The sequence below is a fragment of the Hibiscus syriacus genome, unplaced genomic scaffold (assembly GCF_006381635.1).
Source record: "Hibiscus syriacus cultivar Baekdansim isolate YM2019G1 unplaced genomic scaffold, ASM638163v2 tig00111954_pilon, whole genome shotgun sequence".
Classification (NCBI taxonomy): Eukaryota; Viridiplantae; Streptophyta; class Magnoliopsida; order Malvales; family Malvaceae; genus Hibiscus; species Hibiscus syriacus.
Genome location: NW_024063221.1, coordinates 617,742 through 644,628, shown reverse-complemented (window position 1 = coordinate 644,628; position 26,887 = coordinate 617,742). Strand labels below are relative to the sequence as shown.

At 35.8% G+C, this 26,887-nt stretch overlaps 1 protein-coding gene across 4 annotated transcripts; it reads right to left on the bottom strand.

Moving 5' to 3' along the window:
- Positions 1-10,850: 10,850 nt before the first annotated feature.
- On the bottom strand, positions 10,851-14,748 carry LOC120173539. Of its 4 annotated transcripts, none has more exons than XM_039180671.1 (6): positions 14,499-14,748; positions 12,029-13,237; positions 11,723-11,773; positions 11,555-11,653; positions 11,296-11,448; positions 10,851-11,205 (listed from the first exon to the last, which is right to left on the bottom strand). In XM_039180671.1, exons 2-6 carry the CDS (start codon positions 13,211-13,213, stop codon positions 11,050-11,052), a joined length of 1,644 nt encoding a protein of 547 aa, XP_039036602.1. In that variant the 5' UTR covers positions 13,214-13,237; positions 14,499-14,748; the 3' UTR covers positions 10,851-11,049. The 4 variants fall into 4 exon arrangements, with proteins under 4 accessions (XP_039036602.1, XP_039036604.1, XP_039036601.1 ...); XM_039180673.1 differs by having other exon boundaries at positions 12,029-13,235; positions 14,534-14,748; XM_039180670.1 differs by having other exon boundaries at positions 12,029-13,240; positions 14,537-14,748.
- Positions 14,749-26,887: the final 12,139 nt, after the last annotated feature.

Genomic DNA, 26,887 nt, shown 5'->3' with positions numbered 1-26,887 from the left:
GCCAAAATTAATTTTCGGTTGTCTTTTTTAGCGAAAATTACAAGTTTAAATTTTAATTTATTTATTCGATTCCAATTATTTATCTTTGATTATTTTTTTTTCCAAGTAAATAGTTGTACTAATCGTTTTCTAATGATTTCAGCCCTTATGTCTTCGTGTGAATTTATTCTCCGTATGGGCATAAGGGAATGTTTCCTCTCGAGTTTAACTTAGTCCACATAAGCCTGTGATGGGTTTAGGACTAAGGGTCTGGTAAGCCCAAGGGGGCACCAGCAAGGAGAACTCGAGTACCGTTTTTTAGAACCTAAACTGGGAGACTTTGAAGGAGTTAGAGCCCACCCCAAAACCTCATTTCAAACCATAGGATGCCGAAATTATTTCCTGCTTTACTTTCTGTTCAAAGCATGTAAACTAGACAATTATGCGGTTAGGACTTGTTCAAAATCAACTTGCGGGATAGAGATCATGTCCGGGTAGGAATAATAAGCATGTGGGGTAGATATCATGTGGGGTAGGACTTTTATTTTCATGATTTTTTTTATTATTTTCATCTTACTAACCTTTTTCATTTTTGTTCTCTTTTATTTTGTTTTCATCATTTGCATCATTTAAAAGAGGTATTGATCCACCAAAAATGTGTTTGTTAAAACATAAATAATTTGCATTAATGGAAAAAGGGTTGTAATACAAGAAGTGAAAAACGCAGGGGTCCGGCTATGGTCAGAAAAGACTCAGAAAGAAAATGAGGACAATCTGCAAGACAACTATGTGTCACATTCGATTAAGAAGACATGGCGCCCACAATCAAATACATCAAAAGTTAACTTTTCAAAAATGGGTTGACAAAGGTGGCAGGGGCAAGACGAGAAAAAAGGTTACTAACCTCGAGAGTCCATTCAAAGACGACAAAAACAAGATGGCAAAACGATAGCTGAATTGGAAGTCATTGTCGACAAATTCAAGAAACAAGCAAATGAACTTCGGATAATCCCTTTGATGGAGGATTTCAATGGAGTTTACGATTCAGCACAGGATGAAAGCCAGAGATGTAGTCATTCGATACTTTTGGGAACAAGTACAAAAAAACAGCTAGTCACTTGCACAGTTTAGCCAAAGAAGCCGGAGCGGTTCGGCAGGGTATTATTCTAGTTAACTTAGTCTGGATGTACCTTTAAATATGTTTATTGTCTCTTAAAAGATAAAACACTTTTGTCCCAATAAAGATTATTTATAATAACATACATGTTTTTGGATCAATGCCTCGAACATTTCATGTATTTTTGGCATTTTACATTTTGCATCTACATTCATTTTTAAGCATTTTCATAAACATGAAATTTCTTCATGGAGGATTCGATGAAGTGGTTTTAACCACATGACACCACATGGAAGCAAGATTTTAACATCAAAAGAAAAAATTGAAATCAGTACAGTGGGAGCCCGATCAGTTGGTTATATGACTAAGCTTGCCAGGATGATTTGAGAAAAGAGTCCACATATACTAAGGGCTACTATGTTGAAGTTGTTTGCAGTTGCCACATAGGATGCTCCAAATATTCCTCTGAGAACTATAAGGCACTGAAGCGCAAGATCTAAAACCTGATGGATTCAGGGGCATGGACAGTCGAAGAAGGGGGAATTGCATATACCATTTGCACCTAGAGGATTGTTTTGTTTGAACAAGTCTTTGATCTTTTGCTTAATCTTTTAAACGATTGAATTTATGCTACTTTCTAACGTGGAGCAATTGAACAAATTTTAATCTTTAGTTCTTCGAATATTAAATGAATTAAGGATTCTTTTAATTCTTCAAGAATTATAGATTTTTTACATATGGCAAGATTAGACCTTTCTTATCCTGTCTCAAACCCCAAAATAAAATACCTTGATTCTTTACCCAAAATGAAATACCTTGGTCATTACCAAAAAGATCAAATTTTTGACATTACCTCCCTTTGAAATTTTTGAACGTTGCCTTTTATCTTTTTGATACACCTATACCCTTCTTTGAGTCAAATAAAGTCACACCATTGTATTTTTAGACTCAAAATTGACATTTTTACACCATTAAAACCCAAGGCATTGAGTTGTTCATTTAAACAGGAGTATTTTTCTAACTTGAGGCATTTCGCAGATAGCCTGAACATTGAGACATCTTGGGAGCAAAACAAAATCATTCGAAATAATTCTTTCATGCATTAACTACATTGTTTTCATGTGAATGAAATTAATCCTGAAAATCTATCCCCCTGGGGATACCTCTTCTATGAAGACTTCCATGTATGAAATGATGAACAGCTTTCTTTCTTTATCCCTTCACAACAGGAGAAAAAAATATATCCCTTGTGTCCTCTTTTGAGCCTACAATATTTTTTCTTCTGATTCAACCCTAACTAAGGATCACCCTCCACACTGGGGGGCAAGGTGGAAGAAATCTGCTCACATGAGTGAAGACATCAATCCAAAGGTGTACCAAATGTCAAGTGCGAAGATCCAATCAAGAACAAAAAAGAAAAGAATAAAAAAACAAAAGGAAAAAAGAAATAACAAAAATCAAAAAGAAAAAGAGACAAGAAACACATGCAAAGATCCCCTAAAGACAAATGGCGCATCAAGCTTCAAATTATGAGATTGATCAAGCACAATCATTTACGAATCATTGAATCACTTCACTCGAAGATCATAGAAAATCAAGAAAAACACATATGAGCATATTCAAATTGAGCAAGACAAAATTGAGGGTATCAGAATGAATTGATCCTTGGTTCAATCACCCTTAAACACTTGTTTGGGCCTTTTATCCCTTTCTTTCATAACCATGAACCATGACCTACGTTACGTGTCTTAAAAGTCCCTTCTAATCATACATGAAGTTCTGAACAGAAGAGACTATCTTCAGATTTCATCCCGCCCATCAGGATTAATCTTTATTTGCAAAAAATAGTGTAATTAATGTATGATAGAGAAAAATAACAAAGGGGGTTCAAGACGTAAATTTCGAATGATGTCTTGAAACCAAAGGAGGATTCGAGTTGAAAACCTGAAAAGGTGACTCAAATACAAAAATTGGGCAGCTGAGGCGATCACACAAATTCCTTTATAAGGTATCGCACAATCCGAGCGTGACCATGAAAGCTGGGAGTCGGAGAGCACTTCCAGTAGACGAGCATACAAGCTACCCCATCAAACCTTTGAGCATCAAATAAACAAAAATGTCAAACCTTTGACCAAACACAATAACCTAAGTCTTTTTTTATCCTTTCCTTACTTAACCATTTCCCAAGGAAAACTTTGATCTTGACACTTGTCGAATAGCTAGAATTTATTGAAGGATTAACAATTTAATTAATTTTTTGATATCCAATGAACTCTAGTTTTATGATTCGTTTCAATTGTAAAACCGTGAAAGGGGCAATATTTTCAAAACTTTTTCAAAACTTTTTCAATTGATATTTTCAGAACTTTGAAAATAAAAGAGCAACATTTTTTCAAACAAGACAATCTCTCTAGAGTGGATCTTGGTAAATGAAATTTGGCTCTTAGACAGTAATCTTATGCTTAGAATTAATGCTGAAGCAAGAAATGAGGAACAATAGGGGCAGTTTTAATGTTGGGGCATTTTTTGGAGATTCAACATTGAATATTGGGGCATCTTCGGGGATTTAAAATCCTGATGCGAACGATCAGATCTTCCGAAGGCTTTTCCTCCACATCTTTAGAGTCAAGTTTCAACTTCAAGGCGAAAGATACTTGATTCAAAAGAGTTTGTAAAAATCGATGGTGGTTGCTTAACTCAGCAGCAAGAAGTCACACTTCAACCAACTCGACAGATTGAAAGATCGACATTCATCTTCAGATTCAACATTTCCAATATAAATTTTGTCTCGCTTGAGACAGTCTCATTTAATGTAGATGATTATCTCACTTGAGATTTCTTTTTCTTAAAACAGACTTTGTCTCACTTGAGATTATTTCACTCGAAAGAAGGCATTTTATTTCACTCAAGACTGCTTTTAAAAAGAAGATTTTATCTCGCTTGAGATAGTTTCCCTTGAAACAAAATTTTGTCTCCCTTGAGACAGTTTCTCTTGAAACATAAACATTGAAAACATTTCCCTTGAAATAAATTTCGTCTCTCTTGAGACAGTTTCCCTTGAAACAAATTTTGTCTCTCTTGAGACAGTTTCCCTTGAAACAAAATATTTGAATATGTTTTATTTGAAATAAATTTCGTCTCCCTTGAGACATTTTCTTTTGGAACTACGTTTTGTCTCTCTTGAGACAGTTTCTCTTGAAACAAATTTCGTCTCTCTTGAGACAGTTTCCCTTGAAACAAAATCTTTGAATTTATTTCCCCTAAAACAAATTTTGTCTCCCTTGAGACAGTTTCTCTTGAAACACAAAATCTTCAAATTTATTTCCCTTAAAACAAAATTTTGTTTCCCTTGAGACCATTTTCATGAAACAACAGATATCTTTGAGATCTTTTCCCTTGAAACGAATTCTATCTCTTTCGAGACAACTTCTCTTGAAGCATCATCTGAACCGTTACACTCAGCTCAGACACATACTTGAGATGGTCGAGAAGCATTTCTCAAATCAAAAATAGAATGTGCACATCAGATTTGAACATTTGAAGAATTCAAGATCAGAGATCAGAACTTGAAGATTCAAGAATCAAGATTCTAGACAGGTAACCGGAGATCGAGATTTCTCTCTAGAGCCCCAAGATAACATATGTTGCATATGCATTTTAGGCACACCTAAGAGCATTGCATCCATAGCATCACATATATACATAACTTTTTCAGGTTTTAGCTAGAGTCAATTTCAACTTCGCGGCAAAGGATATTGAACTTAAAGCGACACAATTTGCTCGAGAGTAGATTTCAACTTCACGACGGAGAATATCTAACTCGAAGCCAAACTTCACAATAAAGGGGTCATCCACGGTTTCAACTTCACGACGAAGGGAATCGTGTCCACCCGCAACATACAATACTTGGATTTCAACTTCAGGACGAAGGATATTCAAGTCAAGGCTCAACTTCACGACGAAAGAGACATCAGCGATTTCAACTCCACGACAGAGGATATCGTGCCATTTGAGGCTCAACTTCACGACGAAGGGGTTTCCCAGTTTCAGAGCCAATTTCAACTTCACAGCGAGGGATATTGGACTCAAGATAACACAAGCTCAACTTCACAACGAAGGGGCGACTGATTGCCAACAAAAAACTTTTCAATTTCATTCAGAGTCAATTTCAACTTCACAGCGAAGGATATTGAACTCGAGACAACACAAGCTCAACTTCACAGCGAAGGGGAGGCTGGCTGTCAACAAACAATTTCCCAGTTCCAAAGCCAATTTCAAGTTCACGACGGAGGATATTAGACTCGGAACAATACTACCCACTTGGATTTCAACTTCACGATGAAGGATATCCAATTACCAGACTCAACTTCACGATGAAGGGGCCACCCGCGGTTTTAACTTCACGACGAAGGGGAATCGTGCACACAAGCAGCATCCATCTCTAGATTAGATTTCAACTTCATGACGAAGGATATCCAACTCAAAGAAGGGTTATCTATCACCAAAGACTTCGAGTTCGATTACATTCAACTCAGAGGTAAATCAAATTTACAGCATAGCTCAAGGCAAGAATGGCTATCTGTCAACCAAAATTGCCGAGTTCGATTCATTCAGCTCGATGACACCTTAATCACACTATTTTCCGGCTGCAATCGAGGTTTTCAAGCCGAGAAGAAGATCTGGGTTAGTCGTGCCTTAGTAGAAAAAAGCCTTTTTTTCCGTCAGCGTAGCTTAAGTCGAGAAAAGCTATCTGTCAACGAAGACTTTTCGAGTTCGGTTTCATTCAGCTTGAGAGCATATCAACCACATTGTGGAGTCAATGGATTACTTTCCAGACAAATTTTTAGCTAAGGTATTTAAACCGAGAAGAAGACCAAAGTGGACTACAACGAGAAGCCACATTCTGATTCAAATCATTTCAAGATGGACTCGACTTCGCGATGGAGGAGCCATCCGCAACTCAATTCGACAGGGAGTTATTCTTCAACACCACTAAACGAAAATTTGTGTCTTTTTATCTTTGTCCTATTTTTCGTTCCACGAAAAAGGACAAAGAAGGGAATCTGTAGACACCCATTTTCTTAAAAGATAGAATTAGCAAGAGTTCATCTCCTAAGAGGACTCTTCCACCACCATATCTTTTAAAGCAACAACCACACCAACAAACGTGCAACAACCGAGCAAGGAGTCTAGTTGCATTAGGATTCTATTGTTAATAAGATTCTAAAAATAGTTAGTTTTTTTCACTATAAATACATGTAATCCTCCCCATTTGTAAGAGACGATTTACATACAAGACACAGAGGAAAACACTAAAAAATTAAAAAGGCAAAGCTATTGTAAACGATTCGAAAAGGAAATAAAAAGTAGCATCTTTTTTACATTGATTCGTTTATTTCTCGCATGTGCATGTTATTTTTCTTGAGATTTGGTTTGAATAACCCAAAGCGTGGGTTGCGCCGATGACCAAAAAGGGGTGGGGTTTCGAAGTTTCGAACCTAGATCTACTCCCGAGGCATGTTCATTTTTTTAAGGTATTTAATATTCCCCCTAAGTCAATCTTAATCTTTAATTTACCTTGAAATTTACCCTTTAATTTTACTTTTATATTAATTTCGTCCTTTATATATATATTTTTAATTATATTTTTATTTTATATATCTTATATCATTATATATATATATATATATATATATATATGTATAGATGTATTAATTTTTCTCCATTTACTATGTATATATATATTTTATCTTAATATTATATTTTATACGTTTTTATATTTATATTTTCTTAATATTCTATTTTTGTTTTTATTTATTTATATATATTATATTTTTACTTTATTTTATTTTTTTCTATTATTTTTTTTCTTAATATCATGTATATCTTTATTTTTTATTTGTTTTTATTTTATGTGTACACATTATTTTTATTCCTTTTTAATTTCATTTACCTTTTTTCATTTTTTTACTCCATTAATATTTTCCCTTTATCTGTGTCTTTGTTTTTTAACATTTTATTCATTTTGTTTATTTTTATTTATTTTTTACGTGTTTTGTTATTTTCCATTTTTTCTTGTTTTATTTATTATTCTCACGTTTGCACACTTGCTATCCTAATTCGATTTATACTCCGCTACGAGTCAAACGTTTTTATCTTTTAAGGGTATTCAAATCAATCAATTGTAAATAATTTGAATCAGGTCTGTTAAATTTTAATTTAAATTTCGAATTTTCACAACTAAGACAACCGGCAAATTAATTGGTACCGAAAGGGCGGTTCAAGGGTGCTAATCCTTCCTTAACCGACTCCCGAACCAGACACATTTATGGTAAAAAAACAGATCAGGTAAGATGGTGTCCGACCCACCTAAATTCGTTTTAAAATGGTCGGTGGCGACTCCAATCCACATTTTTCAAGTCGAAGCCCAATTCCGGGGCCCAACCAAAAGATGGTTACGACATTTATACAAGTCAAAATATAAGTCTCACTAAGCTTTAAGTTTGATCCTTTGCTTTAAATTCGCTTCTATTAAGAAGTTCATCACAATTTTGTATTCTTACAGTTTGCACTACCTTTAAAGAAATATTATTATGTATTAATCTGCTTACTCAAAATTTATTTTGTTTATATCACTGGAAACTAGACTCGAATACGAATCGAACCATATAAGACACTTCTTCTATTCAATTTTTACAATTTATAGTGAATTTTCAAAGTTGACTTACAGAAGTTGTTTTGAGCAGAATCTGTTGTCCTGTTTTCTGACCTATCCTCGATTAAAATTTCATGTCTTTTTTGTATACTCCTCGAAATCAGTTGGCAATTGTTCTAAGCAAAACTATATTGGCATACAAATCCAAAGGTAGAGATTCACCCTCTAATCATTTCTGTAGAATTTATGGTGATTTTCTAAACTTACTGTTCAGAACAAAATTTCTAGGCATGTTTCACCAACTTGCATTTTCAGCTTATTCACTAATTCTATTAGATCACCAAATGAACATACATGTTTGAACCACAAATCACATAACATTTAGGGATCACTTCTTACCATTATACCTCTGTCATTGGTTCATCGCAAGCCAATATTTGTACGATAGCATAAATACAAATTAAATATGCACTCACTTGGAGTCATTAGCTTGCAAACCTTCCTTAGAAATTCACATTCATCCTTAACTCTAATTTTACTTGATCTTGACTTCAATCATAATCTAAATGAATATCATTATAAATCATATACATTTCAAACCACATGTTAAAATCTCAGGCCCACAAAGGAAAATAAATTCCTAAAAACATTTTGATGCTCATTCGATACAATTTTCATGTCACAACATAAATTTTGACTTTATCACTTCAAGCTGACCAATTCAACTCCTTTTTATCCAATTTATCCAAACTTCATATAACATTTTCATTTAAATTCTCAACCTTTCCATAGTTATGATTTTATTATCAACTTTTCTCAACTTTCCAAAATGACCTAATTTCACATTCTAACATCAATTTCAACACTCTAACATAAATTTCCAGCATAGCACAACAACTATTTAACAATTACACATTGAACCCATAACTTTTCATAATTTTTTAATGTTTTGCTTAAAATTGTAATAATCGCGATTGACTTTTAATTATGACATATTTAATCGTATAATACTAATGCAATTGGTTGCTGATTCAATTGTTTTAAGGTGCATGATTGTTAATTGTTTCCTGAATAATCACATTGTATTGGAAACAAGTGTTGGTAATGCTCAATCCCACATAGTATTAGAAACACTATTGGGAATGGTATTTAAGGCTTGGCTTTCCCACTTCCTTGTTGAGTGATAGAGAACAAGGGGGACTCTCGAGCGCCGCCACCGCCACCGCCACCGTCCGTCTCGTCTCGTCTCGTCTCGGGTCGTGGTCGTGGTAATACGTGTCTTCGACACGTCCGCGCGAATACTTTCTTTTTAGAGAAAATTCTTAAGAAACAAATGCAATACCGTCGTTGCGATTTTGGACTATCGCAACGAATTTGGAATAAATCGCAACGCGAACTTCGGCTATCGCAATGCAAATTTGGAAAATCGCATTGCGATAGTCGATGTTCGCGTTGCGATAGTCGAATTTGAAAAATCGCAACACGAACTTCGACTATCGCAATGCGAACTTGGACTATCGCAATGCGAATATGTAAATCGCAATGCGATAGTCGAAGTTCGCGTTGCAATAGTCGAATTTGGAAAATCGCAACGCGAACTTGGACTATCGCAATGCGAACTTGGACTATCGCAATGCGAATATGTAAATCGCAATGCGATAGTCGAAGTTCGCGTTGCGATAGTCGAAGTTCGCATTGTGAATCTGGAAACTGATTTGCGATACCGGAGATCGCGTTGCGAATTATCGATCGCATTGCGATTTAGTTGGTCATTTTGGCAAATCCAAAAAAAGTTGGTTAAAATCGTATATTATAAGGCATTTTTGGTCACTGAGGTTATTTTCTCTTCAAGGTATTCACTTGATTCAAGCATAAAATCAACCTCGATTCAACGTTTCAAGACCTCTAAAATCAAACCACTAACATAATTTCATCAAATCATAAATTTTCCCAAAGTTAGGGTTAGATCGGAATCGACATGAGCATGAATAGTCTTTGTATAAATGTTTTTAATCATCAATCAAGCTTGTAAATGATTCTACAACCTCAATAACATCAAAATTCATCATCATTTCTTAAAACCTTAACATGAACATAAACCCTAGAATTTAGGATCTTTGAACACAAGTAAGATTAGCATGCAATAATAGTACCAAATGATAGGTTTTTCGACTAAAACAATTTTCTATTTCACAGCTCGATCTAAAATCCAAAGGAAATTACTTGAAAATACAAAATAAAAATTCTCACCTTGTTCCATGAAGCTCACGGTTAAAGGGCTGAAAAGTACTCAATTTTCATGAAATCTCTCCTTAATTCCATGTTAATTTATCATGCATTTAAACCTAAATGAATTTAAAATTCATTTAATTGACAAATGATAATTTTGTCATTAATGAATCTTTATTTTTACATCTATACCAAGCCACATACACTTATCATCTTTATAAAGTTATAGATGAACCAAAATTCTTATCCTTTACAACTTTGCCTATGCAATCTTTCCAAAATTTCAATATTGACATTTTTATCAAAAGGTTCAAAATGAACACAGAGATAAATTCTAAAATCTAATGATTCATATTATTTTCATCATTTTAACATATAGAAATAATATTTTTAAGCTTAATTTAATAACCTTCAAATTTTCCCGAAATTTTTATTTGATCCAATTTATCGATTTTTTATCCGATTTTAACACTTTATAGCTTTTAACAAAATTTTCAAATTAAGAATCTGATTTCTACTGGAATATCACTCTTGGGTGTGAACTATTCATTTACAAGAAAAAATACATAACTTTCAAAAATTATAATTTTAATCCCTAAACTTTTGGAAAATTACTTTTTTGGTCCTTAAACATTTCCAATCTTTGTACTTTAGCCACCAAAGTTCAAATTTTACATTTTGATCACTAACCAAAATTTGGGATATTACAAATTCTCTACCAACAAACCTTCCCTGTTCTTGTCGTTACACTCCATGTTGCTCTAGATATTAGAATATTAGTTTTCAGACACAAGATTGGTAAGAAAAAGTAATGAAACTTATTCAACGAACACATTAGATCATCCCCTAAATATAAAAAGCAATGTAATGTATATTTTGATCCACGTTTCTTCTATTACCACTGAATTGGGTGTTCCAATGCAGTCACTTAAGAGCACCTGCTTTATTTGTTTGGGTTTGATATTTACATGTGACCATAAATATAAAAATAGCTGAAGAAGAGAAGAGCCATCGATTTGTACAAAAGGAAACCAAGTTTCCTTTTGCTTTCTTCGATTCAAATTCCAACTCAGCTATGAGGCGAACAAGAGGACTGCATGGCTTCTACTGATGCTTTGCAAATGGGGCACCAATTCTTCACCCGCAACCACTGCTGTATGCACCCGACGTGATACCTATGCTCACACTGCAACCTCCCTACTTCATCTCCAACAAAATACTCTTCCTGCACAATCAAGTCCATTGCACTCACAATTGGATATGATCTAAGGAAACTAAATACCATAAACCAACTGAAAGTTGTTTCCAAGTGTACCTGACATATACTGCATTTTTCAACCTCACAGCTGACTTCTGCATCCACCAAAGATGTTTCCCCATAGATGCTTTTTTTAAGGCATTTCGACATTGCTCCTTCAGATAATGCAGAGCTCACGTTACCCATCCTCTCTTCTAAAGCTAGTAATTCCTATCATGATACCAACACAAACCACCTACTTTACCTTTAACAACAAGCATATAGTGGGGAAGATAAGAAGCAAACTTCATACCACCATAGTGAAACAAAAACAAACCTCATATGACATGTTATCTATATCCAATCTCATGTCTCTATGTTGGTCGTAAAAGTTCAGCCCATTGAGGAACAAGCTGGTCTCTAGAACAAGTAATTGCTGCACGAAAGAAACAGAATCAACAAAAAAGAACAATCAGGCCAAGTGAAACACTTCAAAATTAGTTACCTCATATGTCAACTCTTCATCTTGTTCAATCCTCTCAAGTGTTAATAACACCTGTGTAAACATAAAACCACCATAACATATAAAGCTTTACTAACACAGGAATACTATAAAAAAGCTACTAATGATTCTCGATCGCCCCTCCCTGGAGAGAACTTCTAACACCAGATAATTTAAGATATTAATGAGTAAAAGATATTTGCAGCCACCATGTTCCTTCCCTGAGTTATATACGATGTTAAATGAATAACAGTAAAGTTACACATCCATGTATAGGAAAATGCAGGTGGAACCATACTGTTAATATACCTCTGCAATGCCATCCATATTGTATCGCTGGAAGCTATCCCGGTTCACCGATGGGTGGTTGATGCCATCGTTAGAAGGAATAGACGGCATTATATTGTGTAAACTCTCACTTATTCTCCCAGGTCGACTGTAAGAAATAGCAGAAGTCAAGCTATTTTGTGAGGAAATGGGAGCACTCAAATCGACAGTTACATCAGCTTGAGGCACTTGCTGCATGTCTACAGGGGACTCGTTCAAAGTTAAACTATTCCCATTTTCTTGGTTTGGGAGTCTCCCTCTGACATAACTAATGCTTGGTCTCCGAGTCCTAACTGAAGAAGCAACACTACTATCACTATTAGGGGGCCAATTTCTGGCTCGCCTTGAATCAGAAATACGAACTCCATGACTAGACCTGTTGTTCCGTCCCTCCAAAGCTGATCCACCCAACATCTTTCCCCCGGTGGAAGAACTACCTTCTCCACCAGCAGTTCTCTTTTTTACTGTATCTTTCCTTCTGCTGAAGCTTGAATCAGGAGAAGAACAACCCGAAGGAAGAACATCAGAAATTGAGTTGCATCTTATGTTTCTGAAGCCATACCTGCTTGTGCTAGCACGAGTTGCCTGGAAAGCACTTCGAGAGGCCAAAGTAACTGATGGACCAGCAAGAGTATCCTGGTTTCCCAACCCAGGACACTGAATAAGGTTTCTCCTTGGTCTTGTGTTTGATGCTGCACTAGAGCTCCCAACTTCCATCACTCTAACTTCCCTAGAATCAGCATCTTCAGATTTGGGATGCAACCCTCTTTGAATCTTTCCAGGTGGGGATATGAGCTCTGATACTTCTGGCTCATCCTGAACACTACTAGTTTCAGACGAATCTGTCTCTAGCTGAGATGATAGCTTTTTCTGAGGATTTGTAGAGGATTTTCTGGAGTTGATAATTGCGGAGTACACCCTAGTGGAACTTCCAACTATTTCCTTGCCGTTTGGTGAAGTGCGGTAAGAAGGCCTCAAAGATTTCGCTTTTTCTGAGCAGCCGCTGGGAGTACCTTTCACGGAATTCAGCCTGCCACTGCATCCAATTCGGTTGCAAAATTGACCACTTCGTTCTCTGTTATTAACATAACCCTTCAAGATGATACCGGATCCCTTTCCTGGTACAACAAGCCCATCAGCAGCTCTTCTACTGGCATATCCATCCATCTAGCTAACAAGTATCCTTTATATCTGGAAAAACATAAAAAATAAATAACATATGGTAAAGACAGAATCCTCCACCATTACAGCAAGTTCAGCGCAGGAGAGCTAAAAAACCTAAAAACCAAAACAGCATGCATACAACAGGAACCTGCCATAATTGATTTAAGATAATAATTAAAAGCATTGCCTCTTAAGACCTTCTTCTACACAAGCATAAAACAAAAACAAACTATTTTTTTGATCTTCTAAGACATAGTAACTTTCAAACTCAACACCAACACAGAAAAAACCATGAAACTATTAGAAGAGCACAAATGGTCATATATAAACCCAACCCCAAAATACCACTTACCACTTGGCCTTACCATAACCAATCAATCAACAAGGCAGTTGCCCATTAGGTTCAAGAAATCCCCAAAAGACAATGACAAACAGCAATAGTTGAAGGCTATTAAGATTTGGGACCATAAAGGTTATGTTTTGAAATCTATTTTGAACCTAATATAATATGTATTTTTGTATAACCTACGCACACCCCTCCAACTAATAAGGAAAAGTTGCAGAACCTAGTCCTAAACCCCAATTAGAAACTCATTTCTATATCACCATCTACTTATTTATTCACCAAGAAAGGAAATTTTAATTCTCCTTGAGACAGAAACAAATTATCCTAGTATTGGATGACAAAAGAGCACCTGAAAACTGAATTGAACCAATAAGAAAATGATAGGTGGACAGATACTTGATAACAAACAGAAAAAAGGAAGGCAACTTTGTTATACAATGACCAAACACGTTCAAAGAGAGAGGCTTTGGGAGTTTTCACAATTTTCTTTTTTAAAAAGCAAATAAATCAGAAAAGGTGAAAGGAGATGAAAAGAGCAAAACAAAAGGAGAGAGAGTCACATGCTCCAGTACTGTAATTGATCCCCAACAAAAGTGGGTCTCTCTCTTTGGTTGATGTTTTGCTTGAATTATTCTCCACACAATCATTTAATTATTTTTCTTTTCGAAAAATAAAAGAGACTTGGTCAGTGATCTAATGGTGGGAAAAAGCTGATCACCCAAATTGAACATTTCTTCTAAGATTTGTCCATCCCCTTTCCCTTCCAAACCACAGATACCATGTTCTTCTCCCAAAAGAAGAATGAATCAAGTCATCCACATAACTAATCAATCTTTCATATACAGCATATATAATACGTCTGATTATGAACAAAAACAAAATCCCGATTAAAAGAAAAACCTTTTTTAAATAATAAAAAAAACAGAAAACAAAGATCCTTACTTGCTAAAGATTTTCTTTTGGGGATGAAATTGTATCTTTTCGCTTGCTTCACCGTCTTCTGGTATTTGATTCTCTGAATGCACGAAGAGAGTTTTGAAGTGTTCGATGAAGATAAATGTTGTGTTTCAAGTTTATACAAGAAGCAAAGACGTGTATGAAAGAAGGAAGAAGAAAGAGCCAAAGGCAAAGGCAAAGGCAAAGCCAGAGCTTGTGAGGCAAACCACCTAATCCTTTGGATGTCTATATCATCGAATTAGATAGGCTTTGAAAGGAAAACAGACAATCTATAAAGAAACAAAATAATGGCTACCACACCAGAAGAAGAGTTTTGTGTTGTGCGGCCGATTACCGTCCCCTCTTAACAGCAAATTGGGACCCTTGTTCTGCTCCATAAATTATTAAAATGCGTTTGAAGTTAAATTATCGATTTTTTCTTTTTTTTGTGGACACAACCCCACATCAACAGCCTTGCCTCTTTTTTTCTTTTATGCATAATGTCAAATTTAATCCTTCATATTTGTTTAAATTATCACTTTAACACTATTACACTACTTTAAACATTTTAACCATCAAACATTTTAGTTTAGGCCAAAAAGATCTAGACTTGGTTTGATGTGAAATACTTGCTTTATGTGAAAGAATTTTATTTATATTTTCCTTTTATAACACGGAATTGATTTAAAATTCTAATTAATTAATAAAAGTGTAACATTTATGTATGAATAATTCTTGTTTAACTTGAAGCAAAATCTGATATAACAAGCAAAGTATTATACTTTTATTAAGGTGCATTTAAAACGTAGATTTTAAATAGAATTAGAAAGGTGATCTGAATGGACGGACGCTTAAAGGCCGTGGCTCCTACGTCCCTTTCCTTACTTATTACTTGCCACCCCTCCCTGCCTTGTTACTTTCTCTGTTGGATCATTTTGGGATCCCAACCATTTCCATTTTAAGATTTTAAAGTCATTATTAAACTTTAATTATTTGATTTTTAAAGTTAAATCATTATATATTTATTGTAACAATAATAAATATATGTCAATAAAATTCAAGAAAAAAAATCTCATCAATCAATTTATCTCTGTTATTTTATGATTTTAGAGACAATATGATAATTTTGTCTCCATAAAAACATTCATCTTTGTGCTCTAAAAACTCACTACACTCAAATTTTATGTTTTTTTAATTATAAAGAAGACTATTACAATGAAATACTAAGTGCGAAGGAAAGCATGACCATAGAGGTCACGATAAAGAAGTGATGAAATCTCTTGGGGGGTTCTATATATGTATGTGCTTGTTCATTTGTAACAATGGTAGATTTTGCCAGGAAGTCTGCTGCATCATTGGCTTCACGGCGAATGAGAATGAATTCAATCGTCCATTTGTTTTGATATGAGATTTGCAATAGAGCGAACAAGAGCTATTGGGTTGCAGTTTGCCATTGGCGAAGACACGAGATTAAGAGCTTCGGCACTATCTGTTTGGCATTGAAGGCGTTCAATATTATGGGATAACGCCAATTGAAGTCCTTCAAAAATTCCCTAAAGTTCAGCTTGGAGTGGAGTTGAGATTCCAACCGGTTTATTAAATCCAATGATCCAGTCACAATTCATATTTCGAATGAGGCCACCCACCGATCCGAGAGAGAAAATTTTGTGTACCACTCCATCCGTGTTAAGAGTGTACCAGTTTGTAGGCGCGGACTTCCATTGAATAATTTCTGGACGAGCAACAATGGAATCTGTTGGGGAGATGGTATTTGTTGCAATGATATAGAGGGACCAATTTTTACTCAGGGAGAAGAGCTGGTCATTATGGATGAACAAATATGAAAATATGTAAGAATTTCTTCGCTTCCAGATCTGCCAGGCTATAGAAGAGAATAGTATTTTCCATGGGTTGTTTGTGCCTACAAAAAGACTATTTGAGTCTAGGTTCATTGTGATCCAATCAGAAGCGTTAGTGGTGAAGAAGTTCGGTAGGATTTGCTGCCGGATAATCAGTTGCCAAAGAGTTGCAGAGTGCCAACAGTCACGTAGAACATGCAGTGTATTTTCGTTAGCTAAGCCACATATTTGACATAAAGGATCGTCTGTAAGTTTCCTTGCACAACGATTAACGTTCGTAAGCAAACGATCTTTATATAAAAGCCATAGGAAATGTTTTATACACTCTGGAATAGTCATACGCCAAATCTTAGTCCATTTGATATCTTTGGGGTCCCAAAGATCCTTGGTTATAAGATCATAAGGAGATTTTACTGTGAACTCACCATGTTTTCCTTGAGACCAGCAACAACGATCATTTCCAGCATTCTAGTTAGGAGGTTGAACATTCAGCAGATACTGAATCATGGAGGGCTGGAGAGACTGTCGAAGCAGATTCCAGTTCCAGTTTCTGTTCGGGAAGGCAACATCACGGACCAGCATATTATCTTCAACAGTAATATGCTCGTTTCCATTCTGAGAGACGCCCAAGTTTCAGCAGCCAATTGTCATGCCAAAATCTGGTTATAGTTCCATCGCCTATAGACAACGATAAGAAGTTGTAGAAACTATTCCAAACTTTGGATAAGGATCTCCACATATGAGAGCAACTAGGTCGGAATATGGAGAAGGGGCAATTAGAGAGCACCTTATATTTTTGGCGAAGAAGCTTTATGTAATATTTCTCCATATTCGAAGCGATTACATAACAAAGTTTCATGTGGAAGGCATAATTTTATTGTTGTAACCTCCGAACGTCGAGGCCTCCATTGTGCCTAGGTTGAGTTAAAGTGTCCCAGCTAACGAGGGAAATGCCTCGAGTTTGATTACTAGAGCTCCATATAAAAAAGCTATAGAGTTCGCAGGTGGCACGCTTGTGCATCACTGGCATTCCAAGATAGACACCCAAGTTAGGAACATGCTTGATGTCGAGGTGAGAACAGACTGCATTTGCTGTTTCTACGCTTGTATTGGGCGAGAAGTACACGTGGGATTTAAGCTTGTTGACTTTGTGGCCCGAGTAGTGACCAAATTCCTCTAGGATATCATCAATTAGAATTGCTTGTGCTGCAGTTGCTTTGGCATACAATACTAAGTCATCTGCAAAGAATAAATGAGTGATAGGAAGACCTCCACGTATTAGCTTAGATCGTTTCCAAACGCCCTCCTCAGAAGCAAGGTGGATACGATGTCCAAGCCTTTCCATGGTAAGAACAAAAAGGTAAGGGGAGATTGAATCTCCTTGTCGAACTCCACATTGTGGTTTAAAATCATTGCTAAGGCCTCCGTTAAATTGAACCTGCATAGAAGAAGATGAAATACAATGTAAGATGAGTCATGTAATTGCTAGAGGAAAGTCTGCTTTATAAAGTGTATCGGCTATGAAGTACTAGCGCATACGATCAAAAGCTTTTTCCAAGTCCACCTTTATTGCCATCCAACCATCCTTGTCCTTCTTGGATTTCATGGAGTGAATAACCTCCTGATTAATAATAATAATCTCCGAGATGGTACGGCCTTAAATGAAGCTTGTTTGGTTAGGCGCGATAAGTCGAGGCATAATTTGTTGAAGGCGCCTGACAATGATCTTAGTGACCAACTTATATAAGACCGTACAAAGGCTGATAGGTCAAAAATCTTTAAAGCTTGAAGGACTTGGGACTTTAGGGATAAGGGCGAGAATTATTTTTTTCAGTAGAGGATCAATATTATTACCACTGAAAATGTTTTGGATGGTCGAGCAAACCGAAGTGCCAACAATGTCCCAATGCTTTTGGTAGAAGTGTGTGTGTAATCCATCTGCTCTTGGATATTTGAGTGGAGCCATGTCGAATAACGCTTCCTTTATTTCCATGGGATTTGGCATAATGTTTAAATTTTGCATGAATTCAGGAGGTAGAGTTGGAAAAAACCCCGAAATGGGATAGGTTTCGTGCACCTCCTCATGAAGCGAAAACAGTTTCTGGTAGTATAAGCTAGCTTCTTGCTGAAGAACATTAATGTCTGAGTACCAATCTCTAGTGGAAATTTGAAGAGAATAAATCCTATTAGTCATCTTGTTTATAATAACTTTTTTATGAAAATAAGCTGTGTTCATGTCGCCAAATGTCATCCAATCCGAGTGAGATTTTTGCTTCTATAAGAGCTCTTCCTGATCAAGGATTAATTCAAGTTCAGCTTGAAGTTTAGTCTCAAGTCTCGAGAGATAAGCACTGTGTTTTCTATCATGGTAGCGTTGGATGCCCCGAAGTCACCCCATAACAGTGTGCTTGCGATGAGAAATCTACCCAAAAGTGTAGTGATTCCAGATTTTTGCAACATTACTGAAATTAGAGATAGATTTTGTAATTGGGAGTGAAGGGTCCAAATTATCAAGCATAAGTTTATGGAAATCTTTGTGGAGGGTCCATCCAGCAAAGTAACAAAAATGACCTTGTTGTCGTTTGTTGGGGTTCTTGCCAATTGATAGTAAGAGAGGTCTATGGTCAGACTTCATTCTAAGGAGATGGTAAACCAATATGTCAGGATATGCGACCAGCCATTTATCATTGCATAAACATCGGTCGAGGTGAACTGTACAAGGTTCTCTATACTAAGTAAAGTCGGGTCCTTGATATCCAAGATCATGAAGACTTGAATCGAAAACAAAATTACTGAAGTCTTGATCAGAGGATGGGTTGTTAACACAACCTTTTCAATCATTCGGAGACAATACGCCATTGAAATAGCCTAAGACAACCCAAGGCTCGTTAATATGATTGGAGAGCAAGTGAAGGTACTTCCAAAGAGCTCTTCTTTTAGCAGGATTTGGACTTGCGTGGACGAAAGTAGCAAGAGTGGAACAGTTGTTGGACTTACAGTGGATCTGGCAGTGAACAAATTGAAAATGACTAAATATAACATCTACTTGAATGTGATCGTACCATCAGATCCAAATGCCTCCAGAAAACCATAAGCTTCTACTCTAAAAGAGTTCAGAATTTTGAGTTGAGCAATAGCTTTATCAGCAGCATGACTGCTTATACGGGTTTCAACGAAGCCTAAAACATCCGGTGAATGATCTCGCATATATTGTTGAGCAACGTGATTAAAATTCCGGTGTCCACAACCTTGTGCATTCCATATAAATATGTTGAGATACATAAGCAAAGAAAATGTGAAGAGGGAAGGCATAAGAGTCTATTATTCCATCATGGCCTCGTGGCCTTTGCTAGTTGCAAGAGGAACTAGAGCTTCGGTTGGGATACGGGGATTGTCTCCATCTATTAGCTTCACAGCGTGATGCTTGTTAGGGTCGAGATTCTCAGTCGAGTTCAATCGTGGAAAATTGGAGGAATAAGCTCCATTAGCTTCGTTATGTGATCCTTACATGGGGTTTTTAATTAAAGCATGTAGTTTGGCGGGTTTACCTTCGAGGTGGGTTTGCTTCTTGGAGGCGTAAGGGATAGCTGGGGCCTTTTTTAGATTTGTTGGAGCCTTATCCTTTACTTTGTTTTTATCTGGAGGAATACTCTTTGGTTCAGTCAACGAGCTGATTTTAGGGTTTGAAGGCGATACTAAAGATGGCACCGTGGATTCTGCTTCAATCACCTTAGATTTTGATCGATTTTCCTGATTATTAGGGATATCTTCAAAAGCGGGATTTGATTTTGCTATGATGGGGCTGGAATCATGGACTAATTGTTTTTGCAAAATTAACATTCCCGGAATTATGTTTTTTCCTTTCCACGAGCATCCATGGCCCAAAAGCTTCATTCGAAACTGAGTTTTCTGTAGTCTGAGGCTGCGGCAGAGGAATCTCGGTCATTGGTTGAACATCTCTTTGTACTGGTAGCTGAGGAAAAAGGTCTTTGTGGTGACTGTAGATGCCACAATAGAAGCAAACAGTGGGAAGCGATTCATACTCTATAATTTGGAGGTGATAATTGATGAGGAGTTTGGATACCAAAGGCTGATTAAGGTTGAGGCTAACGGCTAGGCATGTAAAACGCCCCCTGCAACCATTATCTGTTTGAAAATCAATCTTTATCACTGAACCAACCTGGTTTCCAATAGCTTCAATGAAACTTCTTTTGTAAAGGGTTACTGGAAGACCCGATAATCGAATCCATGCTATGAGGCGGCTAGGATTATCTTGGTTCGATGAAAGTTGATAAACCATGGCTCAACTGTTAAATAATGCCCGAAAATGGTCCAAGGTCCTTCTGTGAGCACCTTTAGGTAGTCAACATGATCACTGAATTTCACAAGAAAGTAATCGTTCTCAATATCAATAAGTTTGAGAGGGTAAGAAGGTTTCCAGATACCGTATATACGATTGTACAGGGTATTATAACCCACTCTTCATCCAAGAACTTTAACTACGAGCGTTAAATCCATATTTTTAACGGCAAGAGATTGAACTTGTTCTGAGAAATCTATGGTTGGAATACCGTTAGAGGAGCCAAGAGTGATATCCTCTTCGAGTAATTCGATATCATCATCTTTTAGATCAACGGTTTTAGAATATGGTTGAGTGGCAGTGGACTTCGTCATAGCATCCTTGTAAGAGATAGCAGGTGAGGAGTCGTCGCAGTCCATCAAAGAAGCGGCACCATCTCTTGCTATGGCAGAAGGATCGGGCAGGTCTTCATCTCTTCGTCGTTGTTTTTTGGGAAGTCTGGTGTTGGCGATGGAAGCTTCAGAGGGTCTCATGATCATATTATTTAACTCTTTCAATATGCATGATGCTAATTCAAATTTTATGTTTTAATTTGTGATTCTCTTAAAATTAAAAGGATAAATCACAGTAGACCATTATCTCTCGTGTTGAATATCAATAGAATTCATATTATTTTATATTATTTTAAGTTTATTTATATTATTTTGAGTTCTTATAAACTTAGGTCACTTTCAATATAAATGAACATGATTTTGAATTGCATAAATTTAAATTATTAGCATTTATAATTAAATTGAATTAAAATTTAGGTTAATTAAATTATTTCTAATTTGAATCATAATTATAAGATATACTTGAACTCATGTACCATCTACCATTTCTTATAGTAATTTTTTTCTTTCAATTAAAAAATAATAAATTTTAGAATATGACGCAGGCCCACTAAACCAACCTCACCTCACAATTGCAATTAAGAAAGACAATTTGATTGGTTAAACTTTAAACGTATAGATACTTGACCTTATTTGCAATAATCTATTAAATCAAATTAAAAAGTAAAAAATTACTAACAAGTTAAATTATTTTTTCTTACATATATAATAGGATTAAATTAAATATTTTATATAACATACATTTATAAATATTTTCAAATAAATGTTATATTTAATTAATTTAGAACCATCTAGGTCAATAATTTCAGTAATAAAAGATTACTTATATAATAAAAACATTTCTATATTACAAAACTTTTAAATTTATTTGGGTAAACTACGAGTTTAGTACTTGAACTATCAGTTTTGATCTATTTTGATATCTAAACTTTCATCTTTTTCAAAATTATACCTAATGCTTAGTTTTGTTTCATTTTAGTACCCCGTTGTTAAAAAACTTAATGGCATGAATCAACTTACCTCAGTGGTTAAAGGAATCGTTATTTTTCCTAGAGATCACGGGTTCGAGCACTAACAACTGCACAACAGGGTGATTGAGCATTCATTTTCAAAATGGTTAAGAGTATTTAGAACACGTATTACTTTGTAATCACCTTATCTTAATAAAAAAATAATGGCAAAGTTGATGTGGCCTTTCACTAGTGAGCGTTGAAGCAACAATGGGTGTGCTTCGCCGGTCGGTCATCGATGACCACGATACTGGTTGTCATCGCCGATATCTGATCAAAACCAAACTTCACCAGCTGGCTCACATCGAACTCCTGATCATGGATCAGAAGTCCATTTCCCCCAAATCGTTTTCATTTATCGTAGATCTTCGAAAAAAATCATTTCATTTGATGTAAAACACCTTCATTCGCTGCCATTGACTGTCTAATGATGTTGGTTCTGAGATATATTGTCCTCTCCTTCAAAGGGAACATCTTCATTGTGGGTGTAACACCCTAATCCAGTCTGAATCGAAGATAAAAGGATTAAAGTGTCACATAGGACCACCAAAGTAGCTAACCCAATGTTGGGATATGCAGAAGCACGAATCGACAACCGAAAGGGTTTGCAAAGAGGGGTCGGAACTATTTTTGTGTTTAAGGAGTAAGGAGATTGAAAGATAGAAAATTGCACAACGATTTATAGTTGTTCGACTTTTTAACCAAGTCTACATCCACTACCTTAGCTCCTCATCAAGGATTTTTCAACAAATTCATTAATTTGTTCTTTCTTTTTCAAGGAAAAAAAGATAACCTTTACAAACTCCCTAGTTTTTCACGGGCTAAACTAGAACCTTTCCCTAGATTTTCACGGGATCAGCTAGAACCTTTCCCCTTTACAAAAGGATAAAAAAAGTAAACAAATAAATCTCTCAAAGGTAGCATTTACAAGAATTAAGCTCACTAGAACAAATATTTACAAGAGAAAGATGAAATAAGAATGAAAAACTCATATCTTGTGTTTGATTACTTGGATAGTTGTTCTCTTACTTCTTCAAGTGTCCTCAGCTTCTATTTATAGCTTGAAATGAGTTTGAAGTCGTATCTAGCCGTTGGGGATGTTTTGGATCCGTTTGGGGATTATTTTTTTGCAAATTAATATTATCCATAACAGGGGGTATCAATACCCGTTTAAGGGGTATCGGGGTACCCCTTCAAGGGGTATCGATACTACCTTTGTTAAATTCAAATTTAATTAGCCGTTGCTAGCTGTTGGAGCCAGGGGGTATTGATACCCACGCAGGGGTATCGGTACCCAAGGTATTGATACCCATAGGGGTATTGGTACCCTTTTTGCATTCGATGTTTGATCCTTCATATGGGTATTGATATCTAGTCTAATTTTAAAACATTTTCCTTTCTTCAAAGGACAAGTATGTTCCTTGTGACCTTGAAAATGATAATGTGAGAATTTTGTCATTTTTAAACATAATAGGTCATTTTTAGAAATTAATTCTTTTTCTTTTGTTAAGCTTTCAAGCTTAACTTTAAAATCAAATTTTCTTTTTCTAAATCATTTATTTTGATTTTTGAAAGTTCTAAATCATTTTTCAAAATTTGATTTTGATTTTCAAAGTTGACTTTTACTTTTAAAACCAATTGAACTTTAATTTTGAGTTTTGAAATTAATTTCGTATATTTGGAATTCATGGTCTCAAATCCCAAATACAACCTATTATAAGCATATTGCAACTCTTCAAAAGTAAATGAATTAAATTCATTTGTGTTAGAAGATACCTCAAATTATTCTTGAGTGGCCATGAGGCATAGGTTGACTACTTCATCTTCATCATCTTCATCACTCTAAGATGCAACAAATGCCTTCTTCTTGCTTGACCCATTTTTCTTTAAAAGAGGACATTCATATTTGACATGTCCCTTTCTTTGACAATTGAAGCACACCTGGGGACTATTCTTCTTGGTTGATTCATGTTTCACTTCCCTGGAAATCATGAATCTCTTGAGTTCCTTCAAGAGCTTGACCATCTCATCTTCTTGTTCATCATCGTCTTCATCCACCTCATCACTTGAATTTTGATAGCTTTCATTGGTGGACTTGAAGGCAATGCCTACCTCCTTCTTTTTCTTATTTTTCTTCTCTTCACGTTCTTCCTCTTTCTTCAATATCATATGAGTGAGAAGGAAACCAATTAGCTCGTCGAGAGCGAGAGACTTTAAGTCACTAGCTTCGATAATGATCGTCTTCTTCAATTGCCAAGACTTTGGAAGAGAGTAGATGATCTTCCTCACAAGCTTCTCATTGGGGATTACTTCTCCAAATCCCCTGAGACCGTTGACAATTACGAAAAATCTATCCGTCATAGCATTGATGTCTTTATCGGGTTTCATCTTGAAGTTCTTGTAGCTATGGTTGAGAAGACTTTTTTTGTTTCCCTCACTTCGTCGGTTCCTTCATGAGTGACTTGGAGCTTATCCTAAATCTCTTTGGCACTGGAAAAAGATAAGATTCTTCCATATTCATCTGGGCTTAAAGCACAAAAGAGAATGTGCATAGCCTTAGCATTGAGCTGGTACTTTCTCTTCTCTTCATTACTCCAATCATCCCAATCATCTAAATCGCTGGGTGGAGTAGAGTAATCGTTCATGATTGAGTTCCAAGCTCCTAGAATGTAGGTTTGAATAAAGAACATCATCTTATTTTTCCAATGTGCATAATTTGCTCCATTGAAGAATGGTGACTTGTTGACCGGTTATGAATCCATAATAGGTAAATCTTCAATGTAATAGGCATCGGAGGTTGAAGCCATTTCTTTGTCGATTGCGTCGGGAATCGGTAGAGCTTCTTCAAGATCATCTCAAGGATGTTAAGCCTTCTAACGAGTCAAGCTCTGATATCAATTATTGGGATTTATGGAAGCTCGAATCGACAATCGAAAGGGTTTGTAAATAGGGGTCAGAATGATTTTTGTGTTTAGGGAGTAAGGAGATTGAAAGATAGAAAATTGCACGATGATTTATAGTGGTTCGACTTCTCAACCAAGTCTACATCCACTACCTTAGCTCCTCACCAAGGATTTTCTAACAAGTTCACTAATTTGTTCTTTCTTTTTCAAGGATAAAGAGATAACCTTTACAAACTCCCTTGTTTTTCACGGGCTAAACTAGAACCTTTCCCTAGCTTTTCACGGGATCAGCTAGAACCTTTCCCCTTTACAAAAGGATAAAAGAAGTAAGCAAATAAACCTCTCAAAGGTAGGTGTTTATAAGAATTAAGCTCACTAGAAAAAATATTTACATGAGAAAGATGAAATAAGAATGAAAAACTCTTCTCTTGTTTTTGATTGCTTGGATAGTTGTTCTCTTACTTCTTCAAGTGTCCTCATCTTGTATTTATAACTTGAAATGAGTTTGAAGTCGTATATAGTCGTTGGGGATGTTTTGGAGCCATTTGGGGATTATTTTTTGCAAAACAAGGTTATCCATAACAGGGGGTATTGGTACCCCATCAAGGGGTACCAATACTACCTTTGGTAAATTCAAATTTAACTAATTGTTGCTAGTCGTTGGAGCTAAGGGGTATTGATACCCATGTAGGGGTATCGATACCCATAGGGGTATCGGTACCCTTTTTGAATTTGATGTTTAAGCCTTCATAGGGGTATTGATACCCAGTCATAGGGGTATCGATACCCAGGGCATCGATACACATAGGGGAATCGGTACCCATTCATCTTGGGTATTGACACCCATTTATAGGGGTATCGGTACCCATTTGCATTTTTTCTCAAATCTAAATTTAATGGACTTTGAATTATTTTTGAAACCTTTTGAAAACTTTGAATATATTCAATTCAAGTCCAAAAATATTTTGCCTTAAATTTGTTATATCGAAACATAGTTCAACACCCAAAATTTTCTTTAACACATTTTTGAAGTCACCTTCTCAGTTGAGACGAAAATTGAAAGAGCGTTTCTAGGATCTTCACAAGGTTATTAAATCATTGATTGTGACTTGCTCTGATACTAATTGTTAGAATTTGAAGCTCTATGAATTAAGCAAAAATAGTTCCGAAAGGGGGTGAATTGTCCAATTGAAAATTTTGGGTATGAAGAGAAAATATAGGATAAATACACAGGTATTCAGAGTGGTTCAACTTCCTTAAATTAATTCTACATCAACTACCATAGCTCCAAACTAAGGATTCCTAACAAATTCACTAATTTGTTCTTTCTTTTTCTAGGCTCAAGAGTAACCTTTTACAAACCCTAGTTTTCAATGGCTAAACTAGAACCAAACCCCTTTTACAAAAAGATAAAAGGATTATAAACAAGAAACCCTCACGAGGTGGGTGTTTACGCAGTTAAGCTCACAAAAATACTTTATGTACAAGAGAAAAGGAAAAATAAGATTGAAAGAGCTTTTATCTTGATGTGGATTGCTTGGATATGTGTTTGAACTTTCTTTAAGTGTCCTCAACTTGTTTTTACATGTTGGAATGTGTTTGTGACTATTTCTAGTTGTTGGGGATGTCTTGAGGCCATTGGGGACTTAATTACTACAAAATAAAATTGCCTAGACTAGGTATTATCTATACTCAGGATAAGAGTATCGATACTTCCCTAATAAAGTTTAAACAAAATAGCCATCTATGATCATTGGGCTACAACAATATCAGTAATGGGGTCATGGTATCAATACTACTATGTAAAGTAGTATCATACCAAAAATGTGTACTAGAATCTGAACACCTTTGAATACAACATGCATCATCGCTACTTTCATATGAGTATTAAGAATTCTCTTTCCTTTAGTATTGATACTGTAATAATATTA